We start from the raw sequence: 18,846 nt of genomic DNA, 5'->3' as shown, positions 1-18,846 counted from the left end.
CGCTAAACACTGTACTTTGTTAAAGGCCAAGTGAGAGGTCAGGTAAAAGATACAAGGGTTAGAGAAAAATCTGTGTATGTGTGTGTGTGTGTGTGTGTGTGTGTGTGTGTGTGTGTGTGTGAGAGACATGCGTTTGCGTGGCTCCAAGCACATGGGGGTTGGCTATTTCATAGAGCTCGTGAAAAGCTGGATTTAGCAGAATTGTGCCAACCAGGGGGTCAGAAATCTGTGATGTTTACAGATCTCTATAGCAACCAGGCCCTCTGCAGAGAAATCAGAAAAGAAATGGTTTATGACGGAGAAACAGAGTAGCCGAGAAAAAGAGGGAGAAGGATTTCATAGTTCATCCAGAGTTTGAATGTATTTGGGATGGGAGTGAACTTGAGTCTACGTCATCAATTGTGACTCAGCTTTGTTATCATGGCTCAGAGGGATGTAAACACGATGTGTAGTTGCAGTCAAATTAAATTCAAATCACACTTGTGGAGACCGTTAAAAACAGCTTGTTACAGAAATGGCTTAACAGATTTCTTTTACACATTTTTTTGTGGCACACTAAATTATTATGTCAAAATGGCTGGTGATAAACATTTCATCAAGGTGCTGTAGTGAGTAAGGCGGCTCTTAAAGCTGAGGACTTTGGTTCAGACCCCTGAAATTCCACTTAAGCTTAAGCTTCCACTTATGTTTTAGTAAGACAGCGAAAGACCACTTGCTGCAGGGATGCTGTTCTGAAGCTGACCCTGTGTTCTGACCTAGCTGTGAAGTGGGCCAAGGGAAAAGAGAATTTTCCTCATGGGGATTAATAAAGTATTCATAAATATTTTTGTTGTGCACGTCAGCCTGTCATCTGTCTTGTTTTTTCTCAGTTCCTTCCTTTATCCTCCTAATCGACCTGTTTTGATACCCGTTCGTCTGACTACCACCTAAAACCTTCTGCCTTTCTACTCCTCTTTCTTTTTATACTCAAACCCCCCCATATCCAACCCCACCCGAACTTTATTCTGCATATGCAGCTGCAAATGTCTCAACATCTGTGTGCTCGTTTTAGCTCAACAAGTATTTCCACGTTTCTCTTCCTTTTCCCTGTCCGATAGAAGACTGATCACAACAGCTGGCCCGTTGCCTTGTTAAAGCTACAGTCTGCAGTTACATAGTGGATTAGCACATTTAACATTCTGGATAAAGATGGCTAACACTAACTTGCAGTCTAACATAGTGTAAAAATTATAACATGATGAGTCATAGGATAAGACAGCTTACATCTCTATTCACATGGGAGCATGTGGCTTTATGGGTTTAACTGGTTTGTAAGTTCCCCCATAAGTATCACCCACCTAGCAGAAGACACAGACATGCTTAGATTTAGCTTTCAACATGCAGCTAACCACAGTTGTCATTGTGGCTTGTAAAACATGAGACCCAGTGGTGTCAAAATCATTGTGGTTGAGGGCCACACTGCATAGAGCACTCTCTCCTGGAGTCATAATTTGTCAGCCTATTACCCCAACTGTTACCACAGCCAACTATATGTGTGTAGGCATTGCGGCAGTGACAGCTGTCAGGAGGAGTGATTGATATAGCCAGTGTTGGGAGATGGAGTCCTTTGGTCTTTAATCTTCAGTTGAGGCATCATGAGGAAAACAGACTTTTTTTAGTGAGACTTCCTGATTTATTTTCCCTTCTCATTTCAGCAAATAATGACACTGTGTAAGTATCTGTGAATAGAAAATTACAGTGAAACTTTAAAGTTGGTTAGAGAAGGGCGGAAACAAAGAGGTTTGTTTTATTTCAAACCGATGAAATTTTGCTCGGGAAACTTGTTTTTATATACCACAAAGCAGCTAGAGGTGCTGAGTCCAATCAATTTGAACAACTGCTTTAGGATTTCCAAAGGTCTTGTTATCCAATTTTTTCTCCATTCATCTGTCTGCTTGATGAGACAGTCTGCCTGTCCACACAAGATTAATCATGCACTGTCTAAATACTTAAGTCCAGTATTTAAGTTCCAGACGCATCCATCAGCACCATCTATAGCCGAGCTTCACTCCCACCTTACCAGCTGTGCCTTTTTCTTTGTACATGCCTTTATCTTTTTCTAACCGCTGTCTGTCATTCACATGCTTCTTCGCTGCCTGTGTGTTCTGCATTGCTCTCATATCTGCTCACATTCATTTCTACACACATATGCATACATCCGTGCATGTATACCCCGCAAAAGCAGACACACACACACACTTTCTCCGGTTGTCTTTGTTAGTGTTTTTGTTCTATGTTCTTGCTTCCATCCATCTGCATACCCTTTGTTATTTCATTAGTGCTTAGTGTTAAAGGTGGCACGTCGAAATTATTTTTTTTTAAAAAAAGGACAAACAACCTATCATTAATGTCAGTTTGGCAAATATAGTTTACAAAACACTAGTTACAAACTTTACTATAGTTCAGTTACAGTTTTGGTATACCAGAGATATACAGTGAACCCTACCGACCAAATTTCTTGTACTTTTAAAAGTACATTTAAGTTTTCCATCAAAAATAAAATGGATTCAGATGTTTTTTAAGGGGCACACAATAAGAGCAAGTAGAGACCCATTTATCCACTTCGACAGTGGAAAAATGTTGAGTTTTCTGTCAGGGCTTGGGCGATGTTTTTGACTGGATTGAAGTCATGTACTTAGCGTTTTCCATGGGCAGTCAGTCCACTGTCTCCTGTTTCCTGGCCTCTGCTTGCAGCCCCTATACTTAGGGACTGGCCCATTTGGCTAGTGCCAGAAAATAGGACCTTGACTGACACCTCCAGTTTTAAAAGGTTGACTTTTCTACTCCCACGGGCCCAGTTCTGCCAGAGGAAAGCTTTTCAACCAAGCGTGGATGAGGAGGGAGTACAGAGCGGAGTGTGTATCTGTGTGTGTGTGTGTGTGATCGTAGGATTTTGTGTGAGGGAGCAAATGTGTGCATACATGTGCACACTCTGTCTTCTTTTGTTGTCTGTCTCTACAGTTGTGCATTTTTTTCTTTACATTCATGGTTGTACCTCCCTTCTCAGTCTGCTCTATCCTCCACTCTGGTGAAGACACTCCAGTGGAAGCCTTATCAGCTGAATGATGTATGAGTCCTTAGTGCTTTAATAGATTCAATTTATCTCTATACACTCCCACTTTAATTTGGCTGGGCAAGGGAGGATGTATTCAAATGCCCACCGTCATTTTGATGTACAGCCAGCCAGCCAGACCTGGCCTCTGTGATTGCCCCAGCTTTAGCCCCAGTCTGAGTGTCAGACTCAGATTCATACTGTCAGCTTAAACCCTATATGCAAGCCCAAACTCTAGCTTTGTACTCAGGCCTCAGCACTATATTGTTTTATTACACTGGCACATTTATAGTCCAATATTAATAGCGTTCTAACATGCAAGCACCAATTAAGGCCTGAAATTCCAATTCCTGGCTTAGTATCACATTACCTACATCTTCCACTGTAGTGGTAGTCTTATTCCAAAATCATAAACACCAGGACAATTTTAAGTGAAAGAAGTCCAGTAGTCCAGGATACTGTGAAGTGTTACCTCCCTCAAGATGACACTTATGATGAACCTTTAAACCTTTGTGGTTAAAATTCAGTATGTTTGACGTAGCATCATGTGTATGTACATGACCAGGTAATCACCAAATTTAGAGCTATTCTGCAGCGCTATGCCCGTCCTCAGTCCGCCAATCTTTTTCCCACCCTTACTAAACGTATAGATTAAGTGATTGTTAACCTATTGTTGCAAGTCCTGTGCTCTTTTCTTCCTGTTTTATCTTGAAGTGAAACACAGTGAAATGGCTCATTCCCAAGGCCTGGCTACAGTACTCCTTGGGGTGGGACCAGCGGTGTGGGAAGTCTATTGTAGTGCAGTAACAAGTCCTTTGTGTGACATTTTCCTCGGCGTTGACATTCAGAAGGGAATAGGAAGACGGGCCTGCGGACGCCACATTCTCTATGACATGTGAAGGGAAAGGGTATTAAGAATGGGGACCAAGGTATTTGAACGTGCACAGGAAAGGACATTTGCACAGTACGTGACAAGGACACGCTGTGGTGGAGCAGCTCTTTCATATTTCACTTTATAACATATGCTATACACCAGGTTGAATCTGTGTCCACCGGTTTCAAAACTGTCCACTGGGCCATTGCTATCATGGTCTGAGGGGTAGGCTGACAGCGTGTGTTGGGGAAAGAAATTTTTACGAGGAAAGTATCTACTTACACAGTGGGTTTGTCATAATAAAATAATTACATTCACATCTGTACAATGCAAAAAGATTTTCTTTTCTAAAGAGGTTATTATAGTCGCCCATGTGTCTCTGACACAAACAGTGCCCATCTCAACAGTAAGTGTGTATCATTAACATGCTAGAAGGGTGATTAACATGAATTTGATTTGCTTTTTATGGCAGATGAATCAGAGGGAAATGCAGGTGAAGAACAGAGTGTGTGCTGTGGCTCTGACTGACTCGGCTCACAACATCTGGCTACAGGAGACCAGCAAAGGCACACAGGACTGGATGCAGCAGGTGAAGTAGCCATACACACTCAAACACACACACTGAAAACAAACAAAGATGCTATAAAATGTACAATGGGCTTTTCCTGGGCTCCTATCTCATCATGTAAATTCACCCAGTGGTGAGCTGAGGTCTCTCAGATTGTGCTTTTCTCAGTTTTTTCCCTGTACAACCCTGCTGACCTACATCCTGACCAACAGCTAGCCTTAGAAGTCATAGAGAACCATTGTTTGCATGTTTTTCCTCTCTGTCTTTTTTATCAGCCCCCACTCTTTCTTCCTGGGTGCATGTCAATGAATAACTGAGACAGTTAACCCTCACTGGTGTGTGTGTATGTGGCTGGATATATGTGTGTGTAAGTGTGTTTATATGTGCTTGTGGGTAAGCGTGTGAGATAGAATGCACGTGCACTTGTGCATTTGTGTTAGTTTCATTTTAGCACTTGCCCTTTCTGGTGTGACCTCTGCGCCATACGCAGCACCTGGGCTCACTCAGTATGCACATACAGATGAGGACCAGCCAAGACCAGAGCTGCTTGAGAGCCAGAGATGCAAATGTCATGCACACACTCACACACACAGACACATACACACACACACACCATACCTTTATTTGTATTATATCCTCTTTTATATCCCATGCCTTTTGTTTTTGCTATTTTTGTCCTCTCCCATTTCGTGTGTGTGTGTGTGTTTGGTTTGTGTGCTCAAGTGCGTGTTACTTATCCGTGAATGTGTGTATGTTAGTTTGAGGGGTGGGGATTCAAGGTTGCGCTGGCCCCCTTCTCCTTGTCTGGCATTTCCTATTTTTGATCCATCTAAGGGATGTGTGGGACAGAGCATAATTGGAATGTTAAGTGATTTTCTATTTGTGATGATTACCCAGAACAATAAATCTGAAATAACCTTCTTTGTCCAGTAGGAGGAAGGGGACAGGCAAGGAATCACTCTCTCTCGTACTCATTAACCCACAGTCCTTTTTTGGCTGAATTAAGAGAGGAGCCTGCCTAATTAAAGGGATTTTTTTCTAGAAGAGACAGTGGCACACCTCTACCATGCTATGCCCTGTTCAATGGCACAGAAAGCTTTTTGGAAGATGTGTAGACACTCACTGTTTGTGCAGCATTGTTTTTTTTTCTTCCTTCTATCCATAATTCTCTGTCTTACTAACAATAATTAGCACTACCTTTACAAAAAGTACTCATTACTTGTTGCTAATTCCAAAGCAATGTTTATACTTAATATATTTCTCTCAGGGATCAGTGATTCCTTATGTTAATCATTGCATACATTTTATTTAACAACAAAAAAATGACAATGTTTTAACAGATGTTGTTTTGACCTTTTATTGTCTCTTCTAATTTAGCATCAGATGAAGACCACTACTAATGATATATTCTGTAGATAATTGCCAAATGGTGAGATATACATTACTATTGGATATGTCAATATTGAGGAGGAAAGCTAACTACAATCATGTGTCATGTTTAGAAACTGGTAACCTCAATTTTGTTGCTCAAATTTAGTATTTTATCACATTACTGGCTTCTGGGCATGGATGGCAGTGCAGTGCTAGTTAACAAGCCCTGGGTCAGCACGAGGATTGAGGTGAATCCAAAATCTAATCTGTCCTCGGCATTTACATTAGAAACCAATACTGCGTGTGTGCAGTGGTTCCACTAAAAGGTCAGAGTCCCTTTGTGTTCCACCCAATATGCTAATCCCATGGCTCTGGCCTGATCTATGTGTTTCTATCATTGGCTCACTTTTCTGATGTTTGGCTTTGAGTGATCACACAGTCCACAATCTTCACTTGTTGGTGCAGTGCAAAACATACACACACATGAAGACACACAGACCCTGACAGTAGATGCATATACTGCTCCTTTGTAAAGGACATCTATATCAATAACCCATACACAGCTGGATCTTCAATGTAAACAACACTAGCATCACACACTGTGATACACACACAGGAAGGACAGCACAGATGGTGCTACACATCACAGAGGGGAGCTAGCAATGAACCTGAATAATGCCCTGGGTGGTGTATAAATATGGGTGCCCGTACGAGTGGGTGCATGTGAGGTCGGGGTACCCCAGCAGCGCACTGCTCTGTTCTCCTCGGACAGAGATAATTCCCTCCCTCTGGGGTTCAAGAGGTCGCTGGTTGGTAGGATGGAGCGATGGGAAGAGGAGAGTAAAAAAGAGGGGATGGGATTTAGAGATCAGCGCCTGCTGGGCCAGGTTATATAGACCAAATGGGTCAGACAAGGGGCAACTGACATCACTGCCAAGAGAGACGAAATACAGGGTGAAGGTGAGAGAAAAGAGGATGGAAAGGGGATAGGCAGAGAAAGAGATATAAAGACTCTTCCATTGACTGAGACAGAAAAAGAAATAAGCAAAGAAATAAAGTATGAGAAACATTCAATTATTTAAATCCTGTTGACTGCCGCCGAGAAAGCACAGGGTAGAGCCGTGGAAAAGAAAAACAAAAAGACAGGTAGGATGTGAATGGACTGAATACAGATGGAGGAGAGGAGATGAAGAGATGTATGTGGAGATAGATGAGTAGCATAGTGAGGAGAAGTGAGTGAGGGAGAGAAATGCGAATGATGGTGTACAGCTGGCAGCCTGTCACAGTCTCCAAGGTGTCTCCTGTCACTGTGCTGGCCTGCTGTCACACTCTAGTGGCCTGCCCAGAGCACACACACACACACACACACACACACACATACACACACACAGATACACTTGTGCACACACATACATACAGAGTACACTATGGTCATGAATAAACCATCCTAATCCATAGAGATTATACAGCAACTGGAGGAGGTAGGAGAGAGACAGACATAGAGAGAGTGAGCAAGAATTGATACTCAGGACTACTTTCTGAGAAGTTAGTTTGCTGGCTGTCATGTGTGTTATGGTTTAGGAGACTTTTATACACTTAGCACAGACTTTCTATCATGGGACTCAGTCCTGTGTGCTTATGAGATAGAAATACTGTTTTACCATTGGATGGAGACAATTACATACAATTGCAGTGTATACACACTACATATTTTTGTTTAATCTTTGCATTCAACTCAGCAATACAACAGTGTCTTATCAAAATAAAAAAAACAAGATAATTGTGTAACTTAATTCATTATTTCACCACTTTTTCTTCTGGAAGTTTATGGTGTTTAGAGCACATTTTACTTGTTTTCATTCTACGTTTTTTTTAATGCAGGATTTGGAAGGAAGGTAAAGGGAGTACATCCTCCTTTTAAGGCTTTGTGTGTGTCTTCCTGTGACACTTTCTGTGTAGTGGATATGGACACCTACTGTATGAGAGACCTTTTTGGTCGTTATGGAAGCTCCATTAGATCACTCTGCCATCAGCTGAGTGCAGTGTTTTGTGTCCATTACTTTGTGTATGTGTGTGTATGCGTGTGCGTACACGCATGTGTGTGTGTGCATGTGCGCATGTGTGTGTTGTTTATGTGAAAGAGGCAGGCTGGCATCCACTCTGACTTGCAGAAGGCAGCAGGTGGCAGATCACACACACACACACACACACACACACACCACTCAAACACACACATATACACATGACAGAGAAGGCGTAAAAGCATCCCTCACAGGTAGAGGGGTAGAGCAGACACCTGTTCGCCATTCACACTCTAAGATCATGCTATTAGCTCAGTAGTTAGCTTTAGCGCTTAGTCACAGCCTCTTACTCACCACTGTAGGGGATCCTTTGGAACTTTGTGTCTGAGTAATATTGGTAATGGGATTTAAGAGAAATAAAATATACTGTGCAACAGTGTGTCTTGTTGTGTTTGCACGGGTTCATGTATGTGTACATATCCAGCATAATCCAAACACACACACATATGCACAGAGCAGCAGAGGTGGGTGGAGAGTCAAATCTGTTTACATGTTTGTTTCTCTGTCTGCCTTTAGTTCAATGGCGCCATTGATCGGCGGACAAGCTGCTTGAAGTGATGATGCTATGCGTCAGAGACAGCCGATGTGATGTGCCATCCTTTTGTCACATCGCCCTTCTCTAATCCCAGCCAGCAGGCCTTGCCTTTATGTGACTGCTGTTATGCCTGCGGTCTCCCACAGCACTGGGGCCGTGTGCTATGTGTATGTGTGTGTGCATTTATGCAAGAGTTTGTGTGCACATGTGTGCTGTTGCCTTGACAAATCTATTCAAACCCCGACCTCCCTGCCTCCATTGGTGGTGATGGTAGAGGTGAAGGGGGAGGGAGGGGGGCCCTTTGAAAGACTCGCCTCCTTCCCCTCTCTCCAGCTGCCTTCAGCCCACTGCTCCACAGCCCAGCTGACATCTTCCTCCAGACAGACTGAATGAATTAAAGAAGATACAATGAGACACTTGATGTAGCAGTCAAGGAGCCCCACTGCTTCTGTGCCGCTCTACACCGCTCTGCCCTCAAGCCCAGGCTCAGAGGAGAGCACATCTAGGGCAAGGCAAAGGATCTAAAAATACACAATATGCTACTGTTTACCGATGACTTGTCATCTTCCCCCAACACTAACCCCCCTTCCTCCTTCACTCCATTCTTCCTCATCTCTCAGCCGATCTTTCTTCAACCTCTTTGACTCTTCCTATGCTATACCCCCTACGATAGCTAGCACTTGTGATTGACAAGGCTGAAGAACTGAAATATGGATGAAGAGAGAAAGGGAGCATTTCTTATATTCGAGGGGCAGATCCAGTTTGTTCTTAAGTTCATTTTTATTTCCTTTGATTGGATAAGAACGGATCACACATGAGCCGAGCTTTATTTTAATCACAGGCCGTCATGTGCACATTTCCCAACTGCATTTTGTGTTGCTTGTTGACATTTGCTAGGGATTTGCATACATGGGCCAGATGTTTTATTATAATCATCTTTCACAGTGAGTTTCTATATTTCTATATAAGCTTACAGTAAATAAATCACTGTGGGACAAAAGAAGATGCAGTACATGTCGAGCAGACAGTAACAAAAGACATTTGCTTGGACGTAGCATCAGAAACTTATGTAGACAAAAAGGCAACAAGCAAGAGGGGCTCAATTAGGCATCAGCTATATTCAGTTTCCCTCTGTGCCTATTCATATTCATACAGCAGAACAGAACACATGTATACACTAGCATACATATGCTATCAGTGATGAGTGTGTCTGCATGCACAGGATTTTGTGTGCTTGTGTGTGGAGGGGGGATACTTCAGGGATGATAGATAAGAGGGCATGTGATGTGACCCAGGATCTTTGCATGTATGTAGTATGTGTATTGTATGTGAATTTGTTGGAGAAGCTGAAGTGCGAGATGGTTCACAGGTTTGTCTATCCAGTCCCTTCTCTGCCAGGGCCTTGAGAGTCAGGTTCACTGAGGGCAAAAATGTGAAAGCACGTACGCACACGTGCACGTTTGTGTGAGTATTTGAGTCCTGAGGGTTCACAACGCTACCCATCTTTATTGGAGACCCCCCGCAATGCAGCCACTGACCCACACACACAAGCATGCACAACACTGTAATGGCTGTCAGGGGGCTAGGGTGAAAGTAAACAAGGGCAGATAAGCAGTGATTCAGAAGGACGCCAGCTGCACATTCTAATCTCTTTACATTTTCTCTTTCTTCTATTGAACTTTTATCTTATCTGGGGAACGTCTTCTCCAAGCATTCCTTCTCAGCCTCCCTCTTTCTCTCTCCCCTTTCTCTTGTTTTTGTACTAACCTTACAAGCCACAGCATACCAATCCACATTGCACGGTCAAACAAGGAAAAACACACTTTGATATGTTGCCATCTGCTGACCCAGAGAATAAAAACTCAAAGCATGGGAAAAGTGAGTTGTTTTTTAGTTTGGTATTGGTAGAGTCTATTAATGATACCTGGGGTTTAACCCTACTACATTTGATTTAACCCAGTAGGTAGAATAAGGGAACGCCACACAGACAATCCGAAGGAAGATGAAGACAGCAAAACACAGATAAAGAGGTCTTCTCCTTTTTCTGACAGTAGAGTTGTCAACCACAGGGGGTTTGAGAGGACTAGGGGTGTCTGCAGGGGGTTATGGGTCAGCAAGCTGGGCAGACACCCTCCCCCAGGGCACCCACTGATCCACCATGGTAGAAGGCCTCAGCTCTCCACCACAAACAAACGCCAAGCTGTCTGGGCAGCATGTCACAGAGCTTTTAATTGCTTGTTCCTGTCTTTCTTTCTCTCTCTCTCTCTTTTTCTCTCTCTCTCTCTCTCTTCCTCTTTCTCTCCCCCCTCGCTCTGCCACACACACACCCACACACACATACACACACCTCTTTCTCACTACTGTCCCTCCTCTTGTCTTCAACACCTGTCCCCTTCTTCTTTGTCTTCTTGCCTCTCCATTTTCTCTTCCTTCTCCCTTTCTTTCGCCACGTTTCTTCTTTTTTTCTTATATCTCAATTTTGATTCAACATGCTTCATTTCTATTAAAGTATAAAAATTATACTTCTGAAGCCACAATTTTTTTTTTCATAAGATCTCATCCCTTATTATTCCAACTTTGAGCATATATTTTACTGTGTTTGTGGAAGTGATAGTGGAGGATGTGGGTTGCTGCATATTCATTTCCCATATACAGACCCTCCATGAGTACATGCCATGAGTAGTGTGTGTAAAAGTAATCTATGTTTTTTGTAGAAACAACAAATAGCTATTGATAGATATCTGTGCTCGGAGTTTCATCAATCTTCTTTTTTCATCTCCTTACAGCATTGTTGCAACTGGGTATCGAGTCCAGAGCCCCTGGACACACCGCTGGATCCCATGCTGCCAGACTGCCCCCGAGTCTCTGCAGGTATCAAATCTACTGTGCATAAACAAACTCCAACAGTGATAACATTATGACTCTATATTTTAGAGTATAATTGTGATCACTTTCAGTTTTCATTACAATTTCAAAACTACTGTATAGAACAACAAAGTGTAGCCACACTACGTATAGGTCAAAACAGTTATTCAACTACAACAGTTTATTCAACTATCAAAGGGGTAACATAGACTAAAAATATGAGTAACACTCATCAAAGGTAAAATTTAAAGTAAAAGTTTTATTATCTACTATATCTGTAATCACAGATGAGAGTAAGGTAGACACAATATACAAACTTGAAACTGTTAAAAACAGCTAACAAGGATGGTACCAGAATGTACCAGGGCAGGTAAGTGCAATTATTTTGATTGAAGAGCTCAAGCTGCCTAAATGACTGATGTGCAAAATAGAAATAGGTTCCCCAGTGTTTAATTCACCTTAATAAATGATACAATATATACAGTATGTATGGCACTCTATATATGTGTTTGTCAATGGCTTATAGCAGTGCACATGTGCAGATTATCAAGGTTCAGTCAGTGCACGGTGGTGTGTACGTTGACAGTATTTGTTCTTAACATGGTCGTGGGTGTTGGGCAGCTTGGAGGTCTTAGTAGGGCTGATTGAGAGAGATCATTGTCAGAGAAACTGAAGCAGGGGCAGATTATCTTGAAACACAAATAGACAAAGAAACAGAGGCTCTTTCACACACACTACCGAAATGTGCTGTTTGATTTTGTATCTATTTTCATCTTCTTTGTCGCACCCTCTCTCTCTCTCTTTTTCATCATCTACTCTGTCTCCTATATTCATTAATCCTCTCCTGTGGTGTTTGGCTTCCTGTCCCTGTGCCCTCTCTGTGGTTGACTGGCCTTGATGATGTCACGGCCATCATGAGAATGTGTCCTTAATGTAGGATTAGGGATGAAAGCTGTAATCCTCAACATGACCGTTGATAAGAGATGATGATTGCAGTGTTGTTTGAAGAGTGACACACATGCGAGCATGCACACACACGGATACAAAAGGGAAGTCAAGCCTTGTAGAGATCTTTAAATCAGTAAATAATATGTCCATCATCAGTATTAAAAGCACCTGTTTTTACTCTTGTTACATGTGTAAACTACTTGCACACTCACATTCTAACATCTTGTCTCATCACACCTTTCCATCATCACTCTATGGGTCCTGCATGGCAACATTGTGTTTTATTGTATCCATAGCCCCTTAGTGACATCATGGTGAATGTATAGGTCATCTTACACATGCTCCACATGTCTGTGAATAAATCTCTAACACTGCTATCTTTTCTTGGCCAATAAAACACCATGTTCCACATGGAGCTGTGTGGGTGGGTGGCCTCGCATCTACCAGTGAATCAGCTCCTTGAAATGTCAGCTAGCCTTCAATACAAAAACCATACTGTATTTCATGTTCAAATGTCAGTTTTTACCTTGATGTTTTATGTCTCTTCTCAGTGACTGCTGTAGGTCAAAAGACAGCAACCTTTGAGCCAAGATATCAAGGTCTACTTTTTGAAACTCTTGGTATGCCTGACATTGTCGTAACACAAACCCATTTGATATAGCGTCCATCTGTATGTATGCACTGTTGACTTGTGCTCTATTGACTTTAGCTACTTTAACCAAGCTGAAAAGATGTGTCCCTGGCCTGTTAACAGAGCCGCCAACTCAGCTTGTCTCTGGTCTTTTGGTGGAAGCTTCTGATGTCAAAGGTTGACTCGGTCGTCTTTGTGTCCTTGGCAGCCTGGCAGGTTCACAGGCAGTGGCTATTGTGGTGAGAGTCACAGCAGAGCAACAGAGGTGACGAGGTTGAGAGAAGGTTGAGGGAAGGCTGTCAGGGCATCGTGGCCGAGCACTTCAATCAACACGCATACAGCTCCCGACAGTCACCTCTTCTCCTGCCATGACTGCTCTTGTCTGGGTTGCTATGGAAAGAGTATGTGTTTATATGTGTAGGTGGGGGTAATCAGGGTTGACCATGAAGTGTCTCAGCAACAGGGAACACCACTGAATCCTTGTTGTCATGCACGCACATCATGCACATATGTAGACACACATATCACAGTGTGACCCACGGCTCTTGTGTGGAGCCAGACAGAGCCAGGCCTGGGGCGACAGAGCTACTGTGGAGAATGGCATGTGATCAGACGCACACACACACTAAGATGTCTGATGGCTAACAAAGTATTGGACTGCTTAGACATGGGCACTGGGACTGGTCAGGCAGCCTGATGGGAAAACGGGTTGAAGGACAAGTCTTGTCGTTGCTCTTTTTCTGTCTCTGCATCTGTTCCTTTCTTTCTCCATACTCTCTCTGTTTCTGACTTTGCCTATACATCTGCCTCTCCCCTCCTCCGCTTGCATCCTGCCTCCCTGTGTGGTGCAGTGATGACATGATGATTGTGTTCTCCATGCTGGTAGACTCTTGGCAGAAGGAGGTAGGGAGACGTGGAGGCAGAGCTTGTCTGTTATTCCTAATCATCTGTGAAGCAACGCCGGCATGGCACATTGACAGGGCTGGAAGTGCCCAGAGAGGGGTGGAGAATAACACGTAGCGGGGGTGTCTGCTAACATCTCCATTTCTTGTTTTAAATGCGATGAAACCTGGATCCAATCCCACCGTATTTGACTGACTATCCTCCCTTTCTTTTTTTTTTTGTCTCAATCTTTCTTCCTTCCAGGCGATTCTTTTTTCCCTGTCTTTCAAAAGGAATTTGTTCCCCCAAGAAGGTCACTGCTCTGGCGTTTGGCAGTGGCCTAGCACACTAGTAGAATTTTATCAGTTAGGAGCATGCCGAACACAGGCTAAATATGCAGATAAAGTGGAACCAATCTCTTGCTGGAAATGCTCCCTTTGTGTATGTGGTGGAGTAGCTGTAAGGCTGACAGAGAAATAAGTTGGGGAGTGGGGTGGTGGTTAAGTGGGGTTGCTTAGGCCTTCCCAAGATGTAATCATTCCAAACCTTTACTGCCATTTTGATGCCAAGGGAAGGATAAATGCAAGACGGGAGGAAGTGAAAAAGAATGAGAGTGACCAGGAATAGATGGATGAAGAGAGAGGGAAAAACCCAGTCTTACAGTGATTTTTCTTATATGGTCTCCTCTCTTATTTTTGCTTAGTTTATTGACTTGTTTTTGGTGAGATGGTTGATTGGTGGTTTGATCAGTAAAGATGCTATTTCAAATGTGGGAAAACCCACTTTTCCAGTAGCACACACACTTGTACATGAGCACACACACATGCACACACAACTTCCTGTTGGGTGATTACTCATTGTCCAAGCTGATTATTAATTACAAAGGGAGAGCTCTCTGAAGGTAAACACTGATTAATGGCTAACAAAAGTAAGTTAATGTCTTACCTGTACTTTAATTACCAACCCTGTTCTGTTACAAGCATCCCAACATAAGGCTGTAATTAACCCTAATGGACTGCAGAAGGAGACTCACTTTCATTTCCGTTCACTACATAAATACGCCACTACTGTATATGTAATTTTTTGATGCGCCCACCTTTCTCCCTTACTTACAAGGTTTTCCATAATTAAAGGGGTGGATTTTGTTGAAAGAATTTCTTGATTTTTATATCTTTTATGGAAATGGCAGGGGGTAGGCTGAAAAAAATGACGCAATATTGTCATAGAAATGAGAAATAATTCCTGTGCAATGACATGTGAGGTCACTCTGCCTTTCTTCTTTACCTAAGGCTTATATGTCTGTGGCTCAGTGTTATTAATGTAGCAAGATACCACAGAGACACAAAAGAGCGAGACAGACTGGCACAAAGCGCTCATACAATACACACATACACACACCCCCACACACGGACAACGTTCATGGCCTGATTGCGAATGTGCTCTGTCCTGCTGTAGGTTTGACTAGACTGTTACCCTTACCTCCCTGATCCATGCACTGCTGACCGTGAAACACCTCTAGCTGTCGACACCCCTTCACCACACACACACACACACACACACACACACACACACATACACTGTCTGATTGATGTTTGTGTGATGACTTACTCCAAGAGGAAACTCAGGCTCACTCAAATTAACCTCATCCCCTCTAACTGCTGTTTTTTCAGCTTGGTAATGTGGAAGTCCGCTGCCTCAATGGAAGATCACATGAAAAGTGTGTCTGTGTGTGTGTCTGTGTTTTCACAAATGTGATTCAGTGTTTTCCTAGTCCAACTGGCACACGTTGCTCTAGTGTAGCAGGAAATAGACAGGTAAACTCTGGTGAACCGGACCCTAACCTTTGACCTGGATTCACTGAGGTTGGTTCAGCCTATTGTCTGGGTCACACTAGTCTCAAGCCATATCATAATAAAGTGGAAAATGCTGACACCAAAGACTAATGATGCCTGGAATTGGTGTGTCAGTCAGGAACTAGTAATAAAATGCTGATTTGTGAGATTGAACAATAATTTAGTTTGATTTGTGATAGTACTTTGATATAAACTACAATCTTATGATCAGAATACCAACTTATAATAGAGTTTTTTGGGGGGGTGAGTGTGTGATTAATACACTTTGTAATGTTTCCATCTACAAGACGTTTTTAATACCCAGTGTCACACAATGAAATTCTCTGATGATGTCTTTTTCTTTAGTGCCATATTACAAGAAGGAGGCTTTACCTCTTGAACCCCAGTTATTACAAACTTATGCTGTACAGCCAAACATTGTTCAAACCCTCAGAACTCTATTTTAAATTCTATTTGAAAATAAATCCCAATGTTTCCAAAGATACCAAACATGTCTGCTCGAATTTTGTGGAGAAATGTATGAAATCACTTAAAATAATGGCCAGACATCTCTTCTTCTTCCAATCCCTGTGGCAAGTTCCCATGCCTGCTCAGGGAGAACCAGAAGGGTAAAGGGTAAAAACAGTAATTGTTTAGGGGTGAGGCAAAAATATCAGTTTTTTGGTGGTCCAACTCTCAACATGATGTTGATGCGATGGTGTTGAATGCTAAGGAACATCAGTGCACAAACATATATAGTTTATATGGTAAAGCACATGTGAAAAAGAACTAAGACTCTTCTGTGAAAATATGGATTGCAATGTCTTTAACTCTCAGCTGCCTTGCCTGGAGTGATACATTGGCTCATTATCAACAGTCTGGTGTATAAGAGGTAAACAGGGGATATGAGCAAAGGAGAGTGTTGACTGTACAGAATATCTTCCCTCTAAATGTTTGTTTTTTGTTTTTATACGTATGGATTTTCTGGAATCTGATTTGGAATTGTTGAAATGTTGCAGGTGAGGTTGAAGAAATTTTAGGGCATGACAGCTGGAAGAAAGGAAAACAGTTTTCCAACTTAAAACTTAATACTAAAGTTAAATAAACTGCGAATAAAGATGTGTGATTTAATTATTTAATGCGTGAAAACAGGCTTAGACACACATTTCAGCATAAATGAAGAATATCCTCAGAGTTAATGCTTGAGACATGCAGACTTCTTCTTGAAAAGAATATGAATGCAATGCCATTCATATTTCACTTTGGCCTCAAGTGTGCATAGATTTTTGATGAGGTGGTTATATGAAATGATAAAGGCCGTGGCAGAAATATTGTGTTTTGCATTTTAGTTTTGATTTTTCTCATGAATGATGCTCTGGAAAAAAAATGCTGCATCTACTATGACCATGGCTTATTGTAAGAATGTATCTGCCGGTGGTGTGTACTGGAATATGCTTGTCGTCACCTGTGATTGGACTGTTTAAATAAGTAGGTGAGTCCTGATTGGAAGAATCTGACTACCGATTGACTGTCGGCCTGGTATGGAACTCTGTCTGTTAGTGTATATGGCTGGCTGCCAGATCATCATTATAGATTTGATCTCCTCCTCTGTTCCACAACTTTTGGATCATTGTGTTGTGCCATCTTGTGAGCATTTGTCACAGGATTTTAAGTTGAGGAAAAAACAGTCATATTACTTTTCTGAAAAGGGTGTCACCCATCAGCTACTCTCCTCTCCTCCCTTCCTGTCTTTTCCCTCGTCTGGGATTGGGATTGCAGGGTGTCTCTTCTTGATTAGTTTTTTATATATTATAAAATAGCTTATAGCTTTTTATATATTATATATATATAACACAAGAACAAAAAAGGCTTATCACACCCACCCCCTTTTTTGGTATTTTTACCAAAATATGCCCAAGATACTGTGCTTAAACAGTTTTCAGAGCACAGGAGTGCGTTATTCCTAATGGAAATGTCCTAACATTAGGTACTTTTACAGCAACTATCATCACTAAACATGACCCAACCTTGTTGGATTCCTCTGCCAAGTCTCCATTTTGTGTCTTAAATGCAACACTGCCCACAGTCGATTATCAGGTCACAGTATTGTCCCGTGGTGACAGGGCAATCTGTTCCGTCATGTAGGTTGCCTTCTCTCAGGGACATTTCCTTTGAATCAAAGACTTGACCACTTTGATTCAATTCTTTGATTCAATTCTAGAGGACTGTCCCTGTTTATTGATCAATTCCAGTGCTTTGCTTTCTGTCAGACTTGTATCTTCCCCCAGATCAGAATCATCAAAGATATGCCGACATAGTCAATAGACAAGCCCTTGCTACAGGTCCAAGACAAGGGTGTTGCTATTTGTTTGTCTTAGCAGGCAAACAGGAGGAAATGAAGTTGATCAATATGTCAAGCTAATAATTGTACAAGCTTGTCAAAGTTAAACACTGTAATTCTTCAGCAGTGATGTGAGGTTCATAAAAAGTTTAAAGTGCTGCATTAGCTTGTCTTTAGAACTGATTCGAGTTATGTGAAGATATTGCTTCAGTAATTGATTTATAATTAGTGGCAGTAATCACAATATTATTTTTCATACATTATTATTTTCATTAGCAGTAGCTGTGGTTAATTGCAAATGTTGTGTAGTATTTGAGACCAATGTGTCTTAATTTTTTAACATCCATTCAACAGAAAAAATATTATAACGCAACAACAATGACATTACATACACAAAAACAATTTAAATTAATCAGTCGTTACACTGATTAACTGTCATGATCCATAATCTCAGATGACTTACATTCAAGTGAAGAACAGAGAACAACAAGTCTAGAGTGTGAAAATCTGAAATGTTTTATAGAAAAAATGTCGTGTAAGCTTTTGAACTCGTCATTTCATCTTGTCTCCGAATCCCCCCCCCCCCCCCCCCCCTCCCCTTTTCTTAATATTTTTGCTTATTTATTTATTTATTTAAAATTTAATGGGAACTGGTTGCTCAGCGACAAAGAATGAACAGCAGTGGGCCTTCCAACTTTTTAAAATGTTCTTTTTAAAAATTTTGCCCACCTTTCAACATGGTTACATTGGTTAGATGGGTCATGGTTAGATTACAATTAAATTTTGTAACACTATAGTTCTTTTCGAGCTGTCATTTGAGCCACACT

The 18,846-nt window shown here is 41.8% G+C and overlaps 1 protein-coding gene across 7 annotated transcripts in view; it reads left to right on the top strand.

Annotated features, from left to right (window-relative positions):
• Positions 1-18,846, top strand: part of fam172a (family with sequence similarity 172 member A) — a 150,581-nt gene that overhangs the window by 92,229 nt on the left and 39,506 nt on the right. For 4 of the 7 annotated variants that reach the window (XM_042421383.1, XM_042421388.1, XM_042421387.1 and 1 more), the window contains 2 exons: positions 4,438-4,554; positions 11,307-11,391. In XM_042421383.1, the coding sequence (XP_042277317.1) occupies positions 4,438-4,554; positions 11,307-11,391 (202 nt within the window). The other 3 variants (XM_042421384.1, XM_042421386.1, XM_042421389.1) reach the window with 2 other exon arrangements.

The sequence above is a fragment of the Thunnus maccoyii genome, chromosome 9 (assembly GCF_910596095.1).
Source record: "Thunnus maccoyii chromosome 9, fThuMac1.1, whole genome shotgun sequence".
In the NCBI taxonomy this organism is placed as follows: Eukaryota; Metazoa; Chordata; class Actinopteri; order Scombriformes; family Scombridae; genus Thunnus; species Thunnus maccoyii.
This window is presented reverse-complemented; position numbering and strand designations above follow the sequence as displayed.